This window comes from Vidua macroura, chromosome Z, assembly GCF_024509145.1.
Source record: "Vidua macroura isolate BioBank_ID:100142 chromosome Z, ASM2450914v1, whole genome shotgun sequence".
NCBI lineage: Eukaryota > Metazoa > Chordata > Aves > Passeriformes > Viduidae > Vidua > Vidua macroura.
In genome coordinates, this window is record NC_071611.1 from 71,483,128 (window position 1) to 71,507,809 (window position 24,682).

At 38.2% G+C, this 24,682-nt stretch overlaps 1 protein-coding gene across 1 annotated transcript in view; it reads right to left on the minus strand.

The window, feature by feature from the left end:
- EPB41L4A (erythrocyte membrane protein band 4.1 like 4A) overlaps nt 1–24,682 on the minus strand; it is a 113,846-nt gene that overhangs the window by 20,077 nt on the left and 69,087 nt on the right. The window contains exons 10-15 of the mRNA XM_054004267.1: nt 17,727–17,818; nt 16,747–16,824; nt 14,189–14,301; nt 7,913–7,994; nt 3,611–3,694; nt 1,352–1,465 (exon numbers count right to left, since the gene is read on the minus strand). Of these exons, the coding sequence (XP_053860242.1) occupies nt 1,352–1,465; nt 3,611–3,694; nt 7,913–7,994; nt 14,189–14,301; nt 16,747–16,824; nt 17,727–17,818 (563 nt within the window). The remainder of the gene's footprint in view (nt 1–1,351; nt 1,466–3,610; nt 3,695–7,912; nt 7,995–14,188; nt 14,302–16,746; nt 16,825–17,726; nt 17,819–24,682) is intronic.

Sequence of the window (24,682 nt, forward strand, 5' to 3'; positions counted from 1 at the left end):
TCCCAGACCATGTGACATCTCAGGCTCAGTGTATAAAGTGGGGGAAAGAGGAAGGAGGGGATGTTTGGACTGATGGTGCTTGTCCTCCCAAGTTACCCTTACTGTGATGGGGCAGTGCTTAGTGTGATGGAAATGGCTGAACAGCTGCTCAACAATGGGAAGCAGGGAATCCATTCCTTGCTTTGTTTTGCTTGTGTGCACAGTTTTTGCTGTGTTTCTCAACTGAAAAGGTTTCTATCTCCTACCTTTCTGATTCCCTCCCTGATCCTGCTGACAGGGGAGTAAGTGAGGGGTTGCCTCGGACTTGGCTGAGGTTAAAAGATGACAAAACCCATTCAGGAAACACATTGCTGTTAACACCTACAAGGGCTCTATCCAACAGAGCAAATAAACATAACTCCATTGCCTGAGAGTTACACTGATTTATTTGAGGTCACTAAGCATGCACTATGGCTGAGTTTTTTCTCTCTTGTCCCAGACAGCTAACGGCAGATAAAAGGTCTGAAACAGTTCAGAAACCTGACAAGGATAAAAGCCCCATATGAAATTGGATTTCCTCATCCATATAGCTGCATTGTCAGAGACCCCTTTGCAAGCTCTGGCTTTGAAAGCCAAACAGGTACTCATTTCAGAGCTGTCAGAAAGGGACGTAATTCTCGTGTATGGTCTCCTAAGGCAGTTCTAGAGGACTGCAATGAATATGGCACAGTATCTGTGTTTGTTTATACTTCATAACAGATCACAGCACCAGGCAGCGTGCCCCAGTGATGAAAGCAGCTTCTCAGCAGGACAAATCATCCCAGGTAACACAAAGTATCTCAATTCTATTTTACTCCTCTAAGTCATTCAATTCAGCTTGTACCAATTGAAATTGTCACTAGTTGAATTTTTGCTGGCATCCTCTCTAATGCACAGTTCAAATATGGGACTGTTGAAGACAGTTTTATGGCTCATTTGTGTAAGCCTTGGGGCAGTTAAAGTAAAGAAATGTACTTATAACACTACTTTGGAAGCTCACTGTCAAGCAAGCAAATCCATCAGTGCTTTCATTTACCAGGCAAAGAGAGCTCCAGTAACTAAAGGAATCTTGCACATGCCAACAATGCAACTTTTCACATTTTTAACATCATTTTCCCACAACAACACACAGGCAAACAGCCTGACCAAATCTTCCTTTCCAAAAACAGCTGTGGTACTCTTGCTCAGGTGTTTTTTCTTGACTAACAACATTTCCCCTGGAATAGCCCCTTTCCCAGGATCTAGCTGTGCCTCCATGAGCTGAACACTGAGCATGCAGTACCTCCAGTTTCTACACAGAAAACCTGACAGTAATTGATCCTGAGGCTCTTACCTCCTCCGAACTGGCTGCCCAGACTCATTCTCACTGCCACCAGATGGGATCCTTCGGCGAGAGTAAGGAAACTTCGGTGATTTATTGCGGTCACTGGCAGAATTATACAGTCCACTAAGGTTAAAAAGGAAGAGCAAAGAGTCAGCTTTAAAATTTCCAGGGCAGTTAGGCCACCTGAGATTCAGCTCACAAAAATGAAAAGATTCATGCACACACACACACACACATACAAGTGACTATTCAGCTATGTGTACTTTTCTGGGTGTTAGTAGGTGTTCTATGTAAATGCAGATAGTACTGCTTTCTAGCAATAAATTTTTCACACTAAACCTTGAAATGTAGGAGAGATACCTCTTACCACTGCCAGATCAATAATTCTAAGCTTACAAAGTATAAATTTTAGTTTCTTTTACCATAATAATAATTCTTTTATCATAATAAAATACCTGTGCTTTAGTATGACATATCCAACCCAGAGCTAGGCATTCTTCATGTTTTCCATGGATGTAAGTATGAAAACTTCCCATGTTTTGTCATGACATTTGTCTTCCTCACAGAGCTGATGCTTGGGAACATGAAAGAATTCTATCTCCATTTCTCTTCTGTTCATCCACTCAAACCTCTGTCAATGGTGAGGAGGTGTTCCAAACTCCAGCTTTTCTTTCTGCTTTCCTAAAAGCCTCTGGCCTTCAAATTTAATCCATTCTTCTTCATCTACCTGTGCAGACAGCTGATTACAGCACTGCTCTGCACAGGTGAAGAGTTCCCACAGCCCATCTCAATGAGAATTATTAAGAGCTGTGAAAGCCTCTGTGCAACATCCAGCCTGCTTATGTGTCTAAACCTGCATAGTGCTTTAGAATTAATAGATTTGCAAAACCATTGTTTGGCTCCTGCAAGATCAAACCTCCTGCTCTCCTGAGAGCAACTGAAACACTAGAGACATAAAGTGACAAGATGACACCACTTTTCTAAATATAACAAAAGAAAGGTCTGTAGCAAGGGAATATATGCTCACTGCTTTGTTCTTACTCTAGAAACTACTGCTGTTTACAGAAGGAGTACAAGGGGTAAATCATCAGAGTACCCCAAATGACACATCAGGTATAGATCTGAATTGTCACAGAAAAGCAGGACCATTCTGGATTACACTTTACATGCTGTCTAGTTCAGTGGCCTGTTTCCAACAGCAGCTGTAAACAACTAGCTACAGGAAGCAAAACCCTGAAGGCAGCTCCCCAGTGCTCCCTGAGTCCCATGCCATTCCTAGTCTGGGGGACTTACGAAGCCAGCTGCTGCACCTCTGTCTTCTGAAGCCCTTCAGGATTTTTGTTCCATGAGTCACCCAGCTTCCCCCAGGAATTCACCTCCTTGCAAAGGAGGACCACAGGTCTCCCACTCATGATGAGTCACTACTGACTGCCTTTTAAACCACCTTCAATAGCTTCACCTGAAGATCCTTAGTTCTTTTACTGGAAAAATAGAGTCCTTGTCGCTTTCTTTTTCTCAGTACGACTCTTGATTTTCTATATGTCATACCCTGAAATTGCCTCTTTTATAGTCTGCCCTTCCTCCTTGTACATATTTACTGCAGAGCCTTTCACATATTTGATCACTTCTGCTGCCCCTCTAAAGCCTAGTCCTTTTCCTGAGATAAGAACATCAGAACTGCTTCCAAAATGTGATCCACCAATTTATATAATGGCATAATGTTGTTCTCTTGCTTTACTAATAATTACTAATTGTTTTTCTGACTGCTACACAGCTGATCTTTTCTTTCTTATCCATCACAATTCCACTTCATATTAACCAGAAAGCTAGGGTTATTTTTTTGTCCTTATGTACCTCTCTTTACGTTTTTTGACTCATCAGAATCTACCCATCAGTCTCACTTTAGGAGTCTTTCTGACATTCTTCACAGACAAATTTCTCACTATCCTAAACAATTTTGTATCATCACCAAACTTTATTACCCCTTTTTCAAGTTCTTTGACAAATATTCTAAATATCAGAGGTCTATGAATAGATCTCTGTAGAAAGCCAGTGCTGACATTCAATCACTGGCTACCTCCTCCTACACATACTTTCTTAATTTTTAATTGTTTATTTATCCATGAAAGAACCTATCTGCTTACATGCAATACATATCTATTATGAATCAAGTAACACATTAATATATTATATTAATTACCTTCTACCTTCTGCTATGGTATGATATTTATTATTGCACCATACCTAAGACATCAAGTCTTGCCTTACCTCTGTTGCCCATTTTCCTCCCACGGAGCGCTTGTTTTGCTTCTTTGTGTTTCTGGACTGTTTTCATTTTTCATCTTTTTAAAGCTAAATAAGAGAACAAATATATACATATGCATATTGTTTAAAAAAAGAAAAACAACATTTTACAGAGATCACATTTTCTTCTATGCTGACCACTTAAAATTTAATTTTAAAGGCATACACTCACTAGAGAGATCCACCCTGGCATATAGTTACTTGTTTGTTATGTGAAAGAGGGCAAAGAGCTCCTATGTTGAAAAATCTCTCCTATAAAGAGCAATCATAAGGAGATGGAGAAAGAAGAAGTAAAAAAAAAAAAAAAAAGATAAAAAAATCATCTCTGTAACCTCATAACTGTGGCAGCACTGAGTCATAAAAACAGATAATCCTGTCTCCAAATAAATATGAACAGATACTTAAGCAAGAAGTCTAGCAGTAAGACAAACATACAGCACGATCTCATAGTCTTCCATAATATGCAGTTAAAAGATTATTGAATCAGAGGCTTTACCTCCTTTTTATTTTACAAAGCTCTTAATGAAAGTTTTCTTCCATGGGTTTGCTTAAATACCTTTAGAATATTTTTTAATTTTTGTCATAAATAGTGCCTAGTAGGAGTATATTCCAGTATCTGGCTATGACATAAACAATTATTTAATGTTCTTTCAAAACTTCCACTTGGTTCAAAACTTCAATCCCTTGTTCCTGACTGTTTCTGTGATTATAGAAAGAAATAAAGAAAAACAAACAGCTATGAATGATGGCTCCCTAAATCAGAAACTTCACCCTTAATTGTTTTTTACACATTTTTAACTGTCTAATCCCTTTTCCAAATGAAAGAACCACAGACTACTTTATCTCTCCCAGTATGAGAGTCACCACATACCTCAGATTACCCTTATCGTATTTCTCTACCATTTTTCCAGGTGTACAGTACCTACTTTAAAATGGGAGCACCAAAGTCCGGGGTGATGAAAACTATTCAAAGCATGACAGATCACAGGTTCATAGGTTCACAGAGTAGCATATCCTTCTCATATCCTCCCCAGTAAAGCCCTGGGTTTTATTTTTGCCAGAAAAAAATGCTTTTGTGAAAGAGCTGACTCACTGACTGCTGCAAGGCAAAGTACCAGGATATCACCTGGCTTGAGACATATCAGCATTTGTAACCAGTCTCCCACCATAGCTATGGGGATGGGGGGGAAAAGCAGTATGCTCCAATTCTTCCTTTATTCCTATCATTCCCACAGTGTCAGGTTTTACAGCTTCTGACCCATTAAAGCTCCCAGATAATTGCCACTTCAAATGCTGGGAAGTGGCTTTTAGCTGAAGCACACCCCTGTCCAGTGGCTCAGCAGAGCTCTTCCTGCAGCACCATCTCTAGAGCTCTTTTCCTGCAGTTCACCTGAGACAGAATGAGGCAGTCACATTGATTTCCACTAAGGTCATGAAGTACTACTGACAGAACCCTGTACAATTATTAATACACCATATAGTTATAAAGTGCAACTCAAGCAGGAAAAATAAAAGCTTTACAGTTGCTTACAGAGAGGAGGATATAAGCTAGGAGTTCTCTCCCCAGAGCAGGAGGTGACAGACTCAGCTTTATGAAGGAATTGTGGCTACTTAACTCACTAATCCACTTTTAACCTCAGTCTTTGGTTACTACAGGTCACTGAGTTAATCATTTAATTCTCACAGAGTGAACAAAATGCAAAGCTGCAGTAAGTCAGCAGGAAAAGAAATTAAATTACACCTTATCAGGTAAATAATTTTCTTAATACTGCACCTACTAATTATTGACTCACAGATGCATGCAATCTATCCACAGGCTTAAAAATATGTGCTTACTACAGACTGAGCAAGTAACTCAGATAAATACATTTCTGTCCCATATTGCAAAAAGGAATTGATTTGCACAGCATGAACTACTGAATGATACCTAGGCTGAACTTAAACAACTGTGAATACTGTTTTCAAATCTTAAAAGGAGAAAGAAAAAGTACCTGGGAGGTGAATTTACTGCATTAAATTCCCAAGTCATTATTAATTTTGAGCAGACGCACACTGTAGACAGAAAGATAGAGCGTGGCAGCTCTTCAAATACCAGCAGTATCTCCAGGAATGCAGTTGCAAAAGGTACTCAGTTCATTCAAAGTATGTGAAAGGGTTAGGATCTGAATTTCGTGTGAGATTTCATTGGGGGGTTTTTATGATTTGAGTTTATACCACTTACACAGAAGTGATTAACTATAGATCTCAACAGTGAATTAGATGTTAAATATGAAAAGTCAGCTTATGAACACTACTGAAAGATACTCTGTAACCAGTACTAACAACTAATGCAAGAATTACACAGCATGGAGCAAACTTCCAAACTGTAAGTGCTACACAAATTTTGTGTGCTACCTCTCACATACACAAACCCTGGCAGACCCAAAAGGTGTTTTTTATGTGCAGACAGAGACACAGAGAAAAACAAATCAAATCCTAAATTTCCAACTTTTTTTTTTTTCTGGAAGTGACTAACACTGTCTAAAATATGACTTAGTAAGAATCTGCCTGTGAACTGCTTTTAAACTGTCAAGGCAAGAAACTGAACTCAGTAACCTTGAAGCTGTCATATTCAGAGCAACTTATTCTGGTTCTTCATCTAAAACCTGCCTATCCATTTCTTTTTAACAGCTCATTGTTAAAAATTCTGTAATAAAGTACTCCCATGCTTCCTAAAACAATGATCTCTGCACTGTGGAATAGTGGTACCTTTTGCTTTATATATTTCTTTCTCCTAACAAATCACAGAACAATACAATGGTGGGGTTGTCAGGGTCCTCTGGGCATCATCTGGTCCAGCTGCCTGCTCCAGCAGGGTGACCCAGACTCAGTTGTCCAGAACTATTCCCAGACAGCTGTAGAATTATCTCCAAGGATGGAGACTCCACCACATTTTTGGACAACCTTTGCCAGTGCTCAGTCATCTGCATAGGGAAAAATTGTTTCCTGACATTCAGAGGGAACCTCCTGTGTTTCAGTGTGTGCCCACCTGGTTCTGTCACTGGGCACCACTGTAAAGAGTCTGGATCCATCCTCTTTGTGCCTTCCCTTCATGTACTTTTTTACCTCTGTATTGTTTTCTACTTAATGGTTTAGCTTCAGCATGACCAAGTGGCAATCATAAACTTTTTTTTAACACATTATTAGCATTATTTTCTAAGGGCTAGAATAATGGATTCAATTTCCCTTAAAATGAGAAAGCAATCTAGCTCAGCTTTTCTTTTGGAGGTCAACCGTTCTAAATGTTAGGCAATAGAGAACATTATCCACCAAGTATTTGCAGTACATCTTTTAGATCCTTTTTCAGAGCTCAGTCCAGATACCTAGTTTGTGAAGCCCACAGCTTCAATGCATAGGAAAGCCAAGTTAAGGGTTGCTCAGTCAAGAAAAAAACCTAACTGTCAGGATTGCCAAGCATGCAGAGACAGATATCTAGGCAACTAAACAAAAGTTAAGTACTGCATTTTTTACTCATTCTTTTATAAGATCACTCTTTTTCTGATTCAGGCATATAAATGCCACTTAAAATTAGGGGTGGGGATACAAATACCTTTCTGAATCTAAGCCTTACCTCTTCCTTTCAAATATCCTTAATAACCAGAGATGTGCACTTCAACACTGATAAATTAGACACAGCAGACCACACAAGTCCAGAGGAGCCCTGGCAATTCACTACTCCTACAGACCAGGGACAAACATGATTTTTATCTGATTTTTACTACAATTTGAACAGTGTAATGGGCAATCACTGCAAGATTAACAAGCCTGCTGGGAGACAGCCCATGCCCAGCTCCTCCTTGCCACACACCCCAAGCTTGCCCTGTTCAGAGACAGAAGACCCATGACCTGAGGGCTCTGACAACCAGCCCACAGCTCCCAGGGGAGAGACTAATAAGACTTCACAGGACTATCCTGACACTTTGGGTCATTACCTGTTTTTTTCTCCTATTTAAACCTGAGACTCTCTGCCTTCCCATTAACTTGTGCTGATTTATGGGTTTTCAAACCATGTGTCACCTGAAATCCCTGCTCCACACTAATTGGAAGGTCAGGGTTTTATAAAATTAAATACTTGGCAACACTCTCTGACCTTTGTCAGCAGATGATCAAATGGTCCTGAACTCAAGGGCAGGATAAATAGGATACTAATGATTACTAAATGTGTTCCTCTATCCAATGCATTGTACAACCTCTTAAAAGCTGTAAGGAAACTGCAGGTCTACATACCTTTTCACTGGAGAAGGTGCTATAATTTTGGTAGTTCCTTCATTTTCCCCAGTTGTTGTAATCTGGCTCATGTTCTTAGAACCTAGAAAAAAAAAAAAAAAAAAGCCCAAAACAGCTGAATCCTGTAGCATAAATGTCCGCACACCTACTCAGCATAATCACCTACAGGGCAGCATGAGAGATAAAATGACACACAAAATATTTGGTGCATGCTCATCTTGTTAACACAGGTGTGTAAGGATCACACCTTTGTGTCTTAGCCTTATTTCTAGTTGTACCAGGTAACAATAAAGTTTAACATGAAGCACATTCATTACTCTTCCACATAAGACAGAGAAGTCTAAAGCTGTCGTTCTGAAAGGGATACTCTGCCACTGTCAACACAAGGAAATTCCCTGCTCAGTCAACAATGAGAATAAAGGTGTAAGGAGAATACAGTTTGGTTCCTGCTGGTGCTACGATTTCAGCTTCCATGCTATGCTATTAACATCAATCTATAATTTCCCTTCAGTTCACACATTACGTTTCCACCTAATTGGCAATTTCAGACATTTTTTACAAAATTGTTAGCATATATAGAAACAGATGTCAAGTAGAACAACAAAACAATATCATTATTGATGTAGATCTCCTCTGGACAGGATTCTGAGCATGTTCATTGAAGATAATGAAATAGATTGAAGATTATAATACGATGTCCTCTGGACACAAGCAACAGCATCACAGGGTTGTTAATATAGTGGTACAAACCCCAAGCCATTTTGACTGGCTAAAACAAAAATGTGATGTCTTAATTTAAGCTGGGAAAAGATTTTGCATGGTAAGTTTTCTCCTCAGCCTCAGAGAAAGGATTTTTTCACAATCTCCCTCAACTTCCCATACCACCCCTTTGGCATACAAAGTCTCTGGACCCTACCTCAACACAAATACTTGAGATTTTCTGAGGCCCTTTGTCTGCTCATAAACTGGTTCTCTTACAGGTTAGATTTGCCAGTCTTCTGCAGAAGTTAGCAAATATATGACTTTTTCAAACAAAGGAATTGATCTCAGTACTTCACATATTCCTCCATGAGGCAGTTTTCGATTAAGTCATAGAAAGTCCTTGTCACTTAATGGAGTAATAAAAACTTGTGCTCCAAAACATATCATAGCCATGAAACTACTGCTAGAAAAACAGCCAAGGGTCAGATGATATAAAAGTAATCACCTCCAGAAGTGATCGTTTGCTATGTTTGGTAATATCCTTACCATTCTGCAGGTACCCAGTCACCTCTGGTGTCAGGCTATGGTGGGTTAATCAGGAGTTTTCTGTCCACACTTACAGAAACTGTAATGATTGTCTCCAAGTATGTTCCACTTGCAGTATCTTTTACTGACTACAGTACTGTTTTACCAACTTACACCTCTGTATAATTATCTAATATAAAAGAGCAGACGACAAAAACACGATCCAAACACTAACCCCATTGCAAAAACTTAAGTATATTACTTCTTGCTTGCTTCTTATATTGCTTCTTGCTTGCTTGCCAAGGCAATAGGCCTCTCAAAAATACCTTAGGCAGAAATCCTGAACATCTCATTCGAGGCCAGTTTTCCTGGTTGTTTACATAAGGTACTCTCAGGACTGAGTACACTGCACTGAACTTTTCCAATTAAGTGAATGCACACACTTAATTCCCTTTTACAGCCATATTGACGCTGACTTGTCCATTCCATTCAATTTCAAGCCAACATTTTTAAAAACTCAAGTGTCCAAAACCATATCAGCCGGGCAAGTTACTTAGCTTGTCATGCCTGTTTCTTATCAGGTAAAGCCACTTAACTGACATTATCTGGAAGCACTCTTTGTGTTTAAACCAAATCATGAGAGCAGCAGATAGTATGACCAAATGGAAAACATGCAGTAAGAGCTCATGCTTTGCACCCTGGGCTACTGTGAGCCTACAAAAATGAATGGACTTTCATATCTCTACACCAGCACAGCCTACTCTGTGATAAGGGCTGTTTTTCTTATTAGTTTCTAAGCCTGAAGCCTTAAGAGTTTGTTCATCTCACACCCCATGACTGAAATGCGGAAATAGTCACACCCATCCTTTTACCAAACATTGTAATTTAAGTAAAGTTAAAAGTATAAAGCTCAAAGTACACAAATTAGGAGACAGCTACAATCACCCCAAGATCCATTTTCTCAAAAATCTTACTTTCAAATCCAGTCTTACAGTTCTCTGGGAAAATACTTTGGCTGGGCCAGACCAGCAGTTCTACCTACCACGGCTACCAGTAGGGTAGTGACAGGCATCTGTGGCAAAATGTGATTGCTTAGGGAATATCACAACACAGACAGTACTGTAATTGCAATACTCACAAACAGTTCTCCACCTGCCTTCTAAATCAGAATAGCAGCGCTTATTTTACCCTGGTTTATACAACTACCCTGCAAAGGCAAAGGGACAAACCAAGTCCTCAGCTACCAAACAACAACAAATCCTAAGTAACATGTTTTCCACCGCTGAATAAACTCAGACCCACAGCAACAGGTCTGGTCACATCAATGTTTGTCCTGAGAGGATATTCCCAAGGAGCTTTTCATGTTCAGCACTCACCCAAAAGAATAATGAACACTTTCACCCCATGTTGTGAGAACTGAATATTATCAGTCAGGCCCTAAAATGGTAAGACAGAACAGTAAGAGATCCTGTCCCGCATTTGAGTTTATTATTTGCAAGCAAAGCAAAATGCAACTGTAATTCTCTCTCAGCTGAAAGGGGAAAAGTGAGAAAATGAATCAAGTTACGCTTATCTCACTCACAAGTGACAGAACAAAACAAAAAAACTCTTTCTCTAAATGAACACCAACTTGAATACCAGCCTAAACATACAGCAAAAAAAAATCCCCATGCACTACTATAAAAACACAGTCTATATCTAATATAAAATCACAGCCATTAAGGTTGCCTGATATGATTTTTGCATTAGCCCTAGAACAACTGAGATATGAAATGTATCAAACAAGTGACAAAATTGAGGTTACTGCATTTTAAACCACTGCAATCTGTATTCTAGGAAAATAATCTGCCATGCTAAAGCCAAAAGGTCTGCACTGTTCATCCTAGCAGGGGAAGCAATCAATGGCAGTGGCTTGTATACACAAAAATAGTTTCTCTCTATTGACAGTATCACCCCCTCGAACCTTGATGTTAAACCACAAATATTTTTACTGAAAACAGAAATAATATTTTCTATCACTGTCTTGGCTGGCACCTGCTCCAGCTCTTAACCCAGAGTTCACCAAGTGCATACAGTCCTAAGGTCTTTAGCCTACTTCAGTGGACCAATGAGATAAAGAAACATTATTGCTCAGCTCTGCTAGAGATAACTAACCTCTACCTTCAGGTGACAGAAAAAAAATATATAAAAAGCACATACTAGGTTTATAACACCAGAACATGTACACAAAAGAAGCAACAAGGGGAAGAGTTTTAATTAGATGTCAGAGATTAGAGATTTTAGCACTTCACAGACCCTTATCTGATGGAGGCAATGCCAATGTTATATGCTGCAGTCATGCACTTCTTCTAACTATCCCCAAAGCCACTGCTGTGGCTGGTCCCATCACTGGTACCAATAGATTTAAAAAAAAAAAAAAACATTAAACAAAATCAAAATGGCTAATTGCAGTGATGGCAAAAATGAAGCCTTTAATACATTTCACTTTGCAGTCATAAGAAAAGATAAAAAGGGAAAGAAGCAGATCAGGAAAGATGCTGAACTCAAAGAAGGTGGAAGGAAGTAATTTCATACAAGCTTCTTGTGAGCTGTTGTTGGATTTGGGGAAGTAAATGGAAACCTGACTTTTATCCCCCAAAAAAATGCTATATCCTAATTAAAGGTGTATTTGACAGAAAATACCTTAAGATATATTATATGTTAACTGAAATCACCCTGTTTAAAATGTTGGACAAGTCATATTTAACCTTAATACACTATACTACAAACAGAAAATGAAGAACAAAGGACAAGCCATCAGGGATGACTATCTGCATAAGGTCACTATGCAAAAGGAATATTTATTTTAAGAAGAAATGTAATTTAATTTTCTCAAATATTTTAGTCAGGGAAACTTTTACATAACCCATAAAACTTATTAGAGTACCAGGTTAATTTGCAAGATAAAAAAATTATCTACAAAATAAAATCTACATTGGGATAATATATTTAAGGAAATTATGCTTAAAATATGCCAAATAGTCTTGATTTATTGTGTGAAATGGACTTTCTTATATCTAAGAACAACATTAGGTAAAAAGAGGTAGATTTATTTTATGAAATAGACTATCATATGTTGTCTGACACAGCAAGGAGAAGCAACACGAGTCTTCATTCATCTTCTGAAAGCCTGTTTAAATGGAAGAAGTGTTTATCACTGTGAATAGCAAAGACAAAATTGGAAAAAAAAGAAGAAAATATGCTTATTCATAGGGAGAGATGGCATTTAAAAGACACAGCTCTCTTCCCTCAGCCCATATTTTGAGCTGGTAATTAAACAAATTAATTTACATTAATATAATCTAAGTTAATACATTTGTCCCAGTGATATGACTGCACATTTGGAACACATGGGTAATCAATTAAGCTGAATTTGAAAAGAAAACAGATGGATGATAGAGATTACACAACTATATGTAAGTAAAATGGTAAAAAAGCAGAGATTTTATTTTAAAGTGGGATAAAGTGTTTAAAGCCACCAAAATAGCAAACACATGTTACCCAAAGAATTCTGCATCCAATTGCATCAGCAAAAGAGGCTACATGAAAGTTTCAGTTTTTCCTCATTTTTCCAGCCAAAGAGACTGAAAACAAAATGAACAAATACAACACATGCACAGGCTTGCAGCAACACAGACTGACCTTCACTGCCCAAGAGCTGAATTTTAGCTGACAAATAGCCACACAAATTTCCTGAAACATAACCAGGGACAAATGAGGTAGGAAATGCTGTTTGGCTTGAACTGCTGCCATAAGAACAGAACAGTCCAGCTGAACAAAAAGTTTAATTCATTAGGTTCAAGGGTCATTATCTTCTTATCCTCTCAGACACCCACTTAAAACTGCACACACAATGCAACATATCAGAATCAGAAAGCAAAGCAATTCTTCTCTTTTTACACAAAATAAAATAAAATAAAATAAAATAAAATAAAATAAAATAAAATAAAATAAAATAAAATAAAATAAAATAAAATAAAATATTTTTTTAAATGGTGTAAACTGCCTCTATTTTCCAAGGCTATACTTTTAATTCTATTACATTTCAAGAGCCACCACAGCTAAAAGGCAGAGCACACCAGTTTTGTTTCTAAATCAAAAGACAAAAGACCGCATTCCGGATAAATACTGGAGGTTTCCAGAGGTATATATCTGTCTTCTTTTAAAAAATAGGTTCTAAAATTCTATAGAGGCATATTGAACCATGATAAAAGAGAGATACTATTTACATTTTAAAGCCCAGACAAGTTTTTTCTCAAATACCAAATACACACACATGTGCAAAACTCCAGGCACAAGTTTGACTGAACTGTGTGTGTCTTCTTGTCATAGATGAAGCTAAGCAATACCCCTGTAATCATATCTGGACCTGGAGCTTGACATCTCTATTACCAAATTTCAGGAAGCATCCAGTATCTAGGGCATGACTTCTGTGATCCGAGCTTAATCCTATCTCCTCTAACACCTGTGAAAACTTCCATTTTGCCATGACAGCTTCCACGTGCAGAACAGATTTCCAGCTCACACATCTGAAGCATGTTAAAATTGCATGGCACTACCTTCTGTGCCACTTAATATCAAAATAAAGGGATACTGTCCTTGAAATGGGAAGAGGGTGCAAAAAGTGGCACCTTGGGTCAAACAGGCCAAACAATGGGATACTAAACAAGACACATAGGTATAAAATTCATTTGCAAGAGACAGTCTCTAGAGGAAAAAAACATGTTCTCACTGCCTGCTTTCAAACTTCCCTTTCAACTTTTACATTAGACCTACACACATGAGGGCTTATCCTCTTTAATCCACAGCAATTCTTTTTTTTTTTTTTTCTGGAAAGCTGGAGGTTTCATATCCTGTTAAGGTTAAATTTAAATACTGACTGAAGGCAAAACACAGAATCAATTCCGAGAGTTCCTCAAGGATACTGCAGCAGTTCTGAGTCACCTGGTGATGATAAAATGAACCAAAAAAAGAAGACATCTTCACCCAGGTCAGCAGAGAAGGACCTACCTGTCTGTTGTGTTCTTTTGGGGTAAGTCTTGCTGCGACTTCTTTCAATGCTCTGGTCAGGCCGTGGAAGCTGCACGGAAGGGTCTCTGGTCATTCGCAAAGATGTTTTGCCACTTCAAAACACAATAAAATAATGAAAAAACAGTTGGGAAAGTTACTTCGACTGAAAAAAAAAAATGCTCTTAACTTGTAATCCCACCTCTGGCTCTCCTGTTGAGTAGCACTACCCTGAATTTTGTTTTGAATCAGTCACTGGCAAAATCATCAACAGATTGTGCCAACCACTCCTATATTTGGCATTTTCAAGTGGAGATATGCCACTAAAACAAAATGGTTTTTGTGAGGAATAGCTTAAGATAGCATGACCTTTTCTAACCTACAATATTCTAACATATGACTTTCTTAAGTAACAATATTCCTTCCTGAACTTTTTCTGAAAGTTTCCTCCCAGGAAAACATGTTTAATATTGTATACACATATTTAATATTGTTCAGTTCCAGTCAGTCAGGGGCTACTTCTCTGGCATGTGGAATGACAGCCTAAAAGACTGCAAAACAAACCGTAATAAAGGACTCTCACTAACAGCCCCAGATGACAACAAATTGAGTAAAAGTCTTGATTCTTGTTTACAGTAAGGTTTTTGTTCACTGCACAATTGAAGTAAATTATTAAGTTTCAATAAATTCTTTTATACTCATTTTAACGTTCCTCTCAGCGTGACTAAACAGAATATAGTGGTCATAACAAAAATCTAAAATTCATATTCCTCCCCAAAACTCCATATTTGTTCCAGGAAACTTACTACACAAGAGAAGTAATTGTCACTATTAATTTCTTAATACCTGAAGTTTAATCATTTTGAAGTAAAAGCTATTGTAGTAGAAAGTACTAAGCAACTACACAGGAATTATTTATATAGATTTTTTAAATCATGTAAAGAGACTCCATGAAATACTGATAGTATTTTCACCAATAGCCCTTCACAGATAGTCAGCACTGCAGAATTTAAATGTTTTCAAAATTATAAAATAATTGAAGGACAGAAAAATCTCAAATCCTAACCCTACATCATAGTAATGTGGGTGTTTTGTTTGGGTGGTTTTTTTTGTTTGTTTGTTTGTTTTTTGTTTTTTTGGGTTGTTTTTTTTTTTGTAGTTAGTTTAAAGCATGCTCCCAAGTTACCCAGAAAATGTTTCTGTTCAACTTTTAAGTTTGGCAACCATGACAGTCCTGCAAATTCCAGAAGCAATTTTAACAAAACATCTGGGAATAGGACCTTCCACCCCCACTAAGCATCCAGTCTTAAGACAAGAAAATTGCCTTCCTGAAAACTGTCTGATGCACAATGAGAAGTACCAAAAAGATTTAAAAAAAAAAAAAACCAAAAAAATAGAACACCACCCAAACAGACAAACAAAAACAGAGCAACATTCAAAAAACACAACACCACAAGACAAATGAAAATATCATGATCTATCACTTACACAGAGAAACAGTGGGATTATGGTTTCTGCTCTGAGCTAATGTGTATAGATACACAACACTGCCACTGCTTTTGGTAATACAATGGGGGCCAAAGACTAAAAGGGAAGACAAGCAAAATTGTCAGTTATGACCATCATCCCAACATGGCCAGCCTGATCACAGATCACCCATGACATTTATTAAAATAGGAAGACAAACTGAACTGCACCACCAACAGCCCTAGCTCGAACATAGTTAACTGCCTCACGGCCTGTTGGTTTTTAATTGATTGGAAAGTTCTTGCCAGTACAAAGCTTTCTCCTCCCCAGCATCAGTGCCCTGCTCCAATCTGCTGAAGTGATCCAACAGAAAAAACTCATCTGCAGTACTCTAGCAGGAATCAGTGAGCTACTAGCCATTGTCCTGGATGGGGCAATGTAGGCCAGGATCCACTACAAACACAAAAGGCAGGACAATCATTGCCCTGTTATCCACAGCAAGGAGAATCTGGATCATGCCAGAGAGCGTGATAACTCAATCTGGATTAGGAAATGGGAAAAGTGAGAAAGATCTGCCTAACTAATGATTATCAACCTTACTCATTATGATCCATTTATTTCTTGCAGCGTAGTGGAAACAATGCTCCTTATCCATCCTAATTTCAAGTTTACAATATCTTTCAAGGTTTAGAGCCTTGAACATTCATCTAATGCTGTCACCTATTAAAGTCAGAAAATATACACCCTCATTTTGTTATTCCCCAGCTGTCAGGAAAACCTCTTTAGGACACGAATGTAATTTCAGGACTTATATGGAGATAATGATTTAAAGAGTTGTCAAGGCTGCTTCCTTGAATACTTTGAATACAGACTATAGTAAGCCTCAACCAATTCTGGGGATCTGGAGAAGAAACACTTGTCCCAAAACTGCTAGGCTCCTAAAGAAAGTCTGTTAAAATGGCCCTGATTCATCTTTCCTCTTCAGAACTATACTGGGTCATATTCTGGGTGGTGGTTTTCTTTCACTGGAAGGAAAGAGGAGAAAAGGAATGAAGTAGGAATGAATTCAAGTTTAAACAATCAAAAAAATTCACCTGTACCGATGTTTATAACCTATGGATCCAAACTTGCTGATTTTTCTTGACAGAGAGTTTGATTCATTCTCTGGCACCCTGTAATTTGAAAAATAAAATAACAGAGTAAGTTGCATAGATAGGTCTGAACTATAGTCCCCTTCCCAAGTCAAGAAAAAAGAATACATATTTGGCCTCAATTTTTTTTTCCTGCAAGTTCCTCTTCATCCCTACCTCTAGACAGATTCTTATGGGGTTGAGAGTCTCCCAAAACCACCTGTTTGTCCCCCCTATTTCAGGGTCAAGTGTAAATTGCTGGCACCAGCAGCCTTTCACCTAATTTTGGGAGAAGGCAAACATACCCTGCCACAGTAGTGAGACGGCAAGAGGGACTCTCAGTTCACTCATTTATAGCACTGCTAAAGGCAGCCCAGGGGATTCCATCCACCAGTTCTCAGTTAGACACCTTAGCACATTTCTCATGGTGCTTTTTACAACAGTAAAATCAAGTGCTTTGAGATGTGCAGTACTGAGAAGATTTTATACACCTCAGTTAGTAAGCAAAATGTTATAGAAATTCAATGAACTTTTATTAAATATATATATATATTTCTGTGCACTGTAGAAAATAATAATGTATGAATTCCAAAGGCTTCCCTCTAGCCAATGTTGCTACAGAAAATCTGATGATTAAATATATCAAAATCTATACGGCAACTTAAATCCTGCCATCTTTCTCATAAAGCCTACTACATGCAACCTGAAGTACTGTTTAGAAAAGAATACTAAGACAAAAGAAACCACCAGACTACCCATTTTTAAAAACATTGTTTCAAATCACTGTAAGAAAAGGTGTTGGCTTTTAAAAGCATTCCATAACCAAGAGCACAAAGGTGTTTCCAGGCAGCAAGTCTTTGTGGAACCACTCTGCAGCTATAACAAGGCTCCCACTCAGTGTAGTGGCCCTGTGGAAAACACAACCTAACTTCTGCATCACTCACCTGAAAAATGTATGATGCTCTACACAGCATTTCCAGAGATGTTTGCATGTGACCTTGTTACGTGCTTCAAAAAAGAAGGAAGTTTCATTGCACTGAAGATAAAACAAAACAAATGAATGTTCTTATGGGAGATCCTGCCATTGAAATGAATCTCATTTACTGAACAAAAGAACCAGCCATTGCATGTTAGTCCACGCATGAAAAGTAGTCAGCACAAAGAAAAGCAGGTTCTATAATTCTGTATAATTCTTCATTTAAAAGTGGTTTTCTTTTTGAAAAACAGAGAAAAGAGATTATTGAAACACTTATGTTCCTTCATTCTTGTTCATACACATCAGCTTATTTCCTAAATAAAACACACAAGTTGGTTTTTTTTCAAAAATTATGTTTCTGATGTTTTCTGAAACAGCAGCTCAGATGTCAATCAAAAATATTCTGGTTAACAGTATAAAAAAAAGGCAAGGATAAGTGAAAGAAAGAAAGGAGCTCAAGATCTGTTACAAACTATTATGAAGCAATGACAGAGGAAACATAAAACAGGACAAAGTAAACCTGAGCAGGAGAAAAGAATGAAGAAGGGAAGGGTTTCCTTTTTTTAAAAGAGCTAACTTCAGAATAATTCAAAATGCTAGGAAAAAGTTGAAAGTCTTAAAATCCAACTTAAAATCTCTTAAGGAAGACAACAACAGCCAGAACAAAAGTATATACAAAGCTTAAAAGCCGATCTCTGAAAACTGGCAAAGAGAAGTGGGACACATACAAACTATAACATACTTCTAACAGAAAAGGAGACGCAATGGAAACATCACAGTGCTTGTTTTCAATAAGCCAAACACTCAGACGTGTTCACAAAAAATACCCTTCCATCTATTTTTCACTTGGTGAATTTGGGCACATGGTGTTTCAGCTGTAATTTGCACAAAGAATGAGCAATCCCAGTGATGTCAGTGTGAGGGCTCAGCATGGCATGACACCCCCTGTACCAAAACTGAGTCTAAAACCATTTCATCAACGTGTGAGTTACAAAGGAGGTGTGATTCACACCACCTTCAGCAGCTGATTTTGGACAATCTATGCCTTTGCATTACTTATACTTCCGCAGTGCCATGCATACACAAGTAAAGAGCTCAGGCAAGTTTCTCCCCCTCCTCATTTATTATTGTTATTATTATCTGCAAGCACCTTGCAAACTGTGAATTAATTCTCTATGTTCTCTAGAATTCAAAATTTCACCTATTAAAAGAACCCAGTTATATCTCTATTAACAGCTGTCAAGCAGCCTCACAAAAACACAAATTACCTCCTCAAGCAGCTTTTCCTTCACCTTGAAACAAATAACAGTAAAACAACAGAATTTTGCACCTGTGGTTAGAATAATAGAGATTTCATTCCCTGATTAAAAAAATATACAGGAGCCTATTTCTCCCATGCCTTATTTTAGTTAAATATCTGGCTGGAACAATCCCATGGAACAGGCAAGGAATTAAAATAATTCTCTGGTCTTCCATCAAAAGCACATTTTACTTTCCATGACAAGAAAGAAGAATACAGGCAGTACAGTAAGACAATGCCCACCAAGAAACCCAGGATTCATCTGATACTGCTGTGTATATTGTAAAATGTCATTGTAGTACATTGGTCCCATAAATATATACCCAAGGTCCCTCAGGTTTGATAGGGATTATCATCTCTCTACAGGATTCACAAGTGGTTTAACTTATAGAAAAAATAAGTTGAATTCATGAAAAGTAAAGGCTTCCTGAAAAATCTCGAAAATAGTTAAGGAGAAAAATAGATTTATCTTGGACTCTTCCAGAGTAACATTGCTCTTTCTCCCCTGATGGCTAGAAACAAGTCTACCCACTGAAAAATCATAATGTATTTTACATTGTAAGATTTTTAAAGGAAACATGTAAAGTGGTGCTTTATGTTTGCTTATTTTGCACACAACAGAATAGGAGCTTTGGATTTCATTATTTGATTTAAATTACAATTTCTGTATTAGGCTGTCATCTAATATGATTTCATATAAACCCACACAACTATACTCATCTTCAAAAGGAGAATCAATCAAACTGGATTGTAGTATTGCAAACTTGATGCAATATGATGAGTCAGTTTAGCTTCTGTTAGGAAATAACTCAATGACTCACTTTTAATATGCAGGGTCTTGCTCCTTCTTTGTTCACTCCTTCTTTTAGGCAAAGAATTCACTGTTGCACTTAAATGTATTTAATTACATAATCTCAAAGGAAGGAGTTTCTGGTATGTGGGAAGGGAGGGGCAGAGAGAAGACAGGTATGTGTTTTTTTGTTTTGGTTTTTTTTTTTTTTTGTTTTGTTTTGTTTTGTTTTTTAAGAGAATTTTAAAAATAAGGTGTTTCTGCCATATCTTACTGTTAGACCAGTTTGAATGCTGCTGGCATTCAATGACAGTGGGAAAAAGTTGGGGGAAAAGTTCTATTCCTGTTGAGAAAAAAGTTCTGTTCATCCCTTTTGTCTTCTTTAATTTACAGTTTTAGAACTTTCCCATACACAGAACAAACAGCAGGAAAACACACTAAAATCAGTAAGTGAAAATAAGAGGGACCATATAATTATACTGCCATATCATAGAAAGATCCAACTGGCAAAAATTAGTGATTTCATCATATGAAGGCATTATTTTCTAAGGTAGAAGAAAGTTCATCCTAGCTGGTAAGAAAAATATTGATGATGCTGAAACATCTAAACTTAGTATTCAGTAATCAACAGCACTCAGGGAGGGCAAAAAACAAAAGGGTGGTTGCAGGGGGGAGGTGAAAGGAGGATAATAACACTATAGACCCAATTTACCAAAACATTATGGAACTCAGATCTGGAAAATGAAATAATTGCCTAAAAATCATGGGATAGACCAACAAGGCTTCTGATAACATACCCGGGCTTATTTATTTGAATTTGAAGGAAAACCACCTCTGAAAACTATGGCCTCAAAACTGATGCTTGCTATAACTCTGCAGCACAATTAAATTTTATTAGAGAGGAAAAAGAGCCTAAAACACTCATCCTCATCAAAGGGGAAACAATTCACAATTCTTTCACCATTTCTCAGCTTATCTGGGAAGGATTCTGTAACTTACTGCAACCAAGTCCAGTATGACACTGCTTAGGTTTAGGACTTCCTCTATATTCCTTTTAGGACTATTTAAGGCTTGTAAGAGCAGTGATTACCCTGATAATTTATAAATGCTTATATAAAAAGTAAGCAGTACTGAAAACAGCAATATCTTTCTGGATTAACATTTCTCCCCCATGGGAATTAATTGATTTATATAGGTAAAGCAAGGATGGTAAACCTGTTAATACCATGACCTTTTGTTCCCAATAAAAGACAACATTTTTAGCCTTTTGAACGTCACAATTTCCTACAGGTAGTTAGTGTTAGCTGGGTGATTTGCTTATTATTATCATATATCTGAACCAAAAGAAACAAAGACTTATTGTAATTTTACTAACAGTTTATAGGAAATTACACTTCCAAAGTCATTCAGTGCTGTTTGGTGCCTCACAAGCTCCTCCTGGCTACTCATCCTGCTGCTTTCAGAGTGCCCAGTGTACTAAAGGTAAGGCACTGTAAGTCACAAACTGTTCCCAGAGCAGTCCTGGCTGTCTGCACACTCTGGAGATCTCTCTCTTTTGAGGCATCTTGGTATTTGTCTGTTCTTTCAGGAAACCCATTTTGCTGATCAAACAAATAGAAAACCACTTATTTTTGTATGATTATTTTCAATCCCATCTGCGGCTTGCAGGAGCAAGGGAGGGGCAGGATGACGGGACCAGAGGCTGCAAAATCACCCTTGCAGAAATAACCACCCATCAAGCTGTGGGGCTGCCCCCTCCTAACCCTGAAAAAGGCACACCAAAAAACGCGAGGATGAGCATAACATAGCCCTCTCCTTTTAGGTGCTTTGAAAACTTGTCCTGCAGTCTCCAAAACATGCTACAGCTCATGCTGCTAGAACCTCACCACCATTTTTAGCCATAGCAGGAGAGAGAGAGACTAGCACAGAGGATGTAGATAGCTTGTCTACACTACAAGCTTATACAGAGATGGACACTGAAGCTCTTCCCTGTTTTATGCTGGCATCCAGAGCAGCCAGAAGACTGATTTGGCAGGGCCTTTAAGATCTCCACTAGAGAGGTGGGAATTGGAACAATGCTACACCCTAATACCCACACCTCTCAGGTGAAAGATTAAAAGCGTGTTACAAAACCCTTCAAAGGAGACAACTCAGAGGGGGTTATTGTTCTGCCTAAGTAAAGAACACCTCTGGAGCTAGTACACAAGTTCAGGAGTGCTTGGCAAACAGCTTCCTGCTTGCTTTGCCTTTCCAACCTGATTACACAGCTTTCAGTCTCAGAAATGCTTTGTGCCCACTTAACTCAGTTCCTAGGCAAGGCAAGCTCAGCTCCACCTGGAAGAGAAGACATACACTTATAATGACAGCTCTTCTCTCTGAGGGGCAGAAGATCCCTTGTTCTTGGCGTTCATGGATTACTCCCAGGATAAGAGGCCATTGTCAGTAGATTTACACCCATTCCAGGGAGCACTAAACCCACCAAAATTATTCAAGAACCGCTGATTCAGAGCAGGCTTTAGCTACCCTAATTTACAAGACATTTATGGGCTCCCAGCAATGCAGGCTCAGAAAATGAAGAAGAAAACCCCAAAACCACATTAGGAACCATGCCAGTACACACACCACTCCTCCCAGTCACAGTGAGTGCTAATGCTACATAAGGAGGGATCTTGCCCTGTTGCAGGGCACACTGCACATACACATACTACACCTGCACATGTAACTGATTTATTAACACTGGCTCTGAAGCTACTGCTTCAGAACATTATTCTTTGCCAGGTTAGGCACACACCTGCTTATCATCAGTTCTAAATTCCTATAGGAAGAATTCTGTCTTTAGACATATGCAGAAAAATCACAGCTTATGTAACAAAAAATGTACTATTACAGGTTACACAAGGTCAATCTTTAGGAAAATTATACCAAGTTGGCAATTAAAACTGTGCCAGTTGCATGTCAACACTGAAACAAACATACCTCAGCTTTACATTACAGCAATTCAAAACACTAAGGAAGAATTAGGAAAAAAGAAGGCTGACAGCATCACCTTAATATCAGTGAATTTAATTTTATGCAGGCCTTCAACCAATCTTATAGTCCTTCTATGATCGCTCAGAAAGCAATTAAGAAAAGACAGGAAAACCCCCAAGCAACCAAAACAAGCCAAAACAATTTAATTTGACATATTAATATCATTGGGCTTGCTCACCTCCACCCTTTACTATCGCTCTGAGTTAAGTGGGTGCAAATGCAAATGATGCAAAAGTGTTGCAAAGAATTTGCAATTCTTAAGCCATAAGAAATATCAAACTGCTATTTTTGTCTGGAAACTACACATATAACCATACAATAAATGGGACTTAAGACTGAGAGTAACAGATCTTCAAATCCTGTTCAATCTTCCCAAGAAGCTGCAAGAACAATAAATCAAATTAGAAGTTCCTCGCTGAAATTTGTAACTCAAGACAGAATACAGCATTTGATAAGAAAAGAAAGGGTACAGCCAAAGCACCTAATTAACATAATTATTTTTCAGACTTACGGCACTTAAGAAAAAGCATATTAAAAAGACAAAGCATACTTACAGTGTTTTCTGGACTATTTAAAATAACAAAAAAATATTGTATTTAGACAAGTTTCGGCCACACAAAATGGGGAAGATTAGGTATTTTGGACTTGCATCAGTGGTTGGTATTGCCCCTGAAGAGTCATTACCTATTTCACCTTGTGAATTCATCTGAATATGGAAGACTGCAGAGGAATGCACAAAAATTTGGAAATCATTTTTAACTGCACAGATTGGAAGATTGTTCTGAAAATACCCAAATTTCAAGATCTCTTCAAATAAAAATTTCAGAATTCAAAAAGACCTTTCTCTTACAGCAAAAATTATGAAAGCAAGTGTTTTGCACATTGAATTATTTCTGTTTTGTGAAACAGGAAAAGTAAGAACAGAAGTTTTGCATAAACTCTGCTAAGGAGTGAAATCATTCACATGCATGTTCAGACATAGAGCAACTAAAGTAAAAGGCTCAGTTACACCAAACAGCACTGGGGTGCAGGGACCAGCACAAAAGTACTTGGTACCTACAGACAAAAAAACTCCACATCTCTCACTGCTGCCTATTATCACATTTACATTCCCAGCCTACACAGCCTACCAAAGAGTGTTTTTCTCTGTTTCCTTTCATATCCCTAGCTGAGAGAGAAGTCTAGGAAGCAGGCCGTGCTTCTCACATGGGGAAACACAGGAGGTATGCTGGGCACCCCTTCCACTACTCACTTCCACACAGAGCATCCATTGTGATCAAGCTCTGTTTTGCTGGTGGAGAGGGGTGGGCTTTGGCAGCCACCTGTGTTGCTGGATTGTTTACAGCAAGATTGCTCCACAGACATGGTGCCAGGAACTGTGCACAGGCATTAGATTAATTTCTCAGTTTTCTGAGAAATAAACTTCTTTAATCTTCAAATATTCTTCGCAATTTTTTTGTCATGTTCAGGGAATGTGAACATGTGAAGCCCTTGCAGGGGAAGGGTTCCTAATTTCATGTTGATACTTAGAAGTGCCAGGGAGGACCTAAAGCCTTTATAGCTCAGAATTCACAGCATGGATTCATGCAGGGGGACAATGAAACACTGATTCAGTGATTAACACCACTGAAAAAGAGCTTCAGTCTCATATGTCCATGGATGGCCAAATATTAAGAGCCCTTTTTTGTTTATGAAGGGGCAACAGCAATGACCTAAGGGAGAAAGCATATCATACAAGCAAAGTAGTGAAAGATAGAACCAAAACACTGATGGTCATGCTTGTACACAATAGTAACAGGTGTGC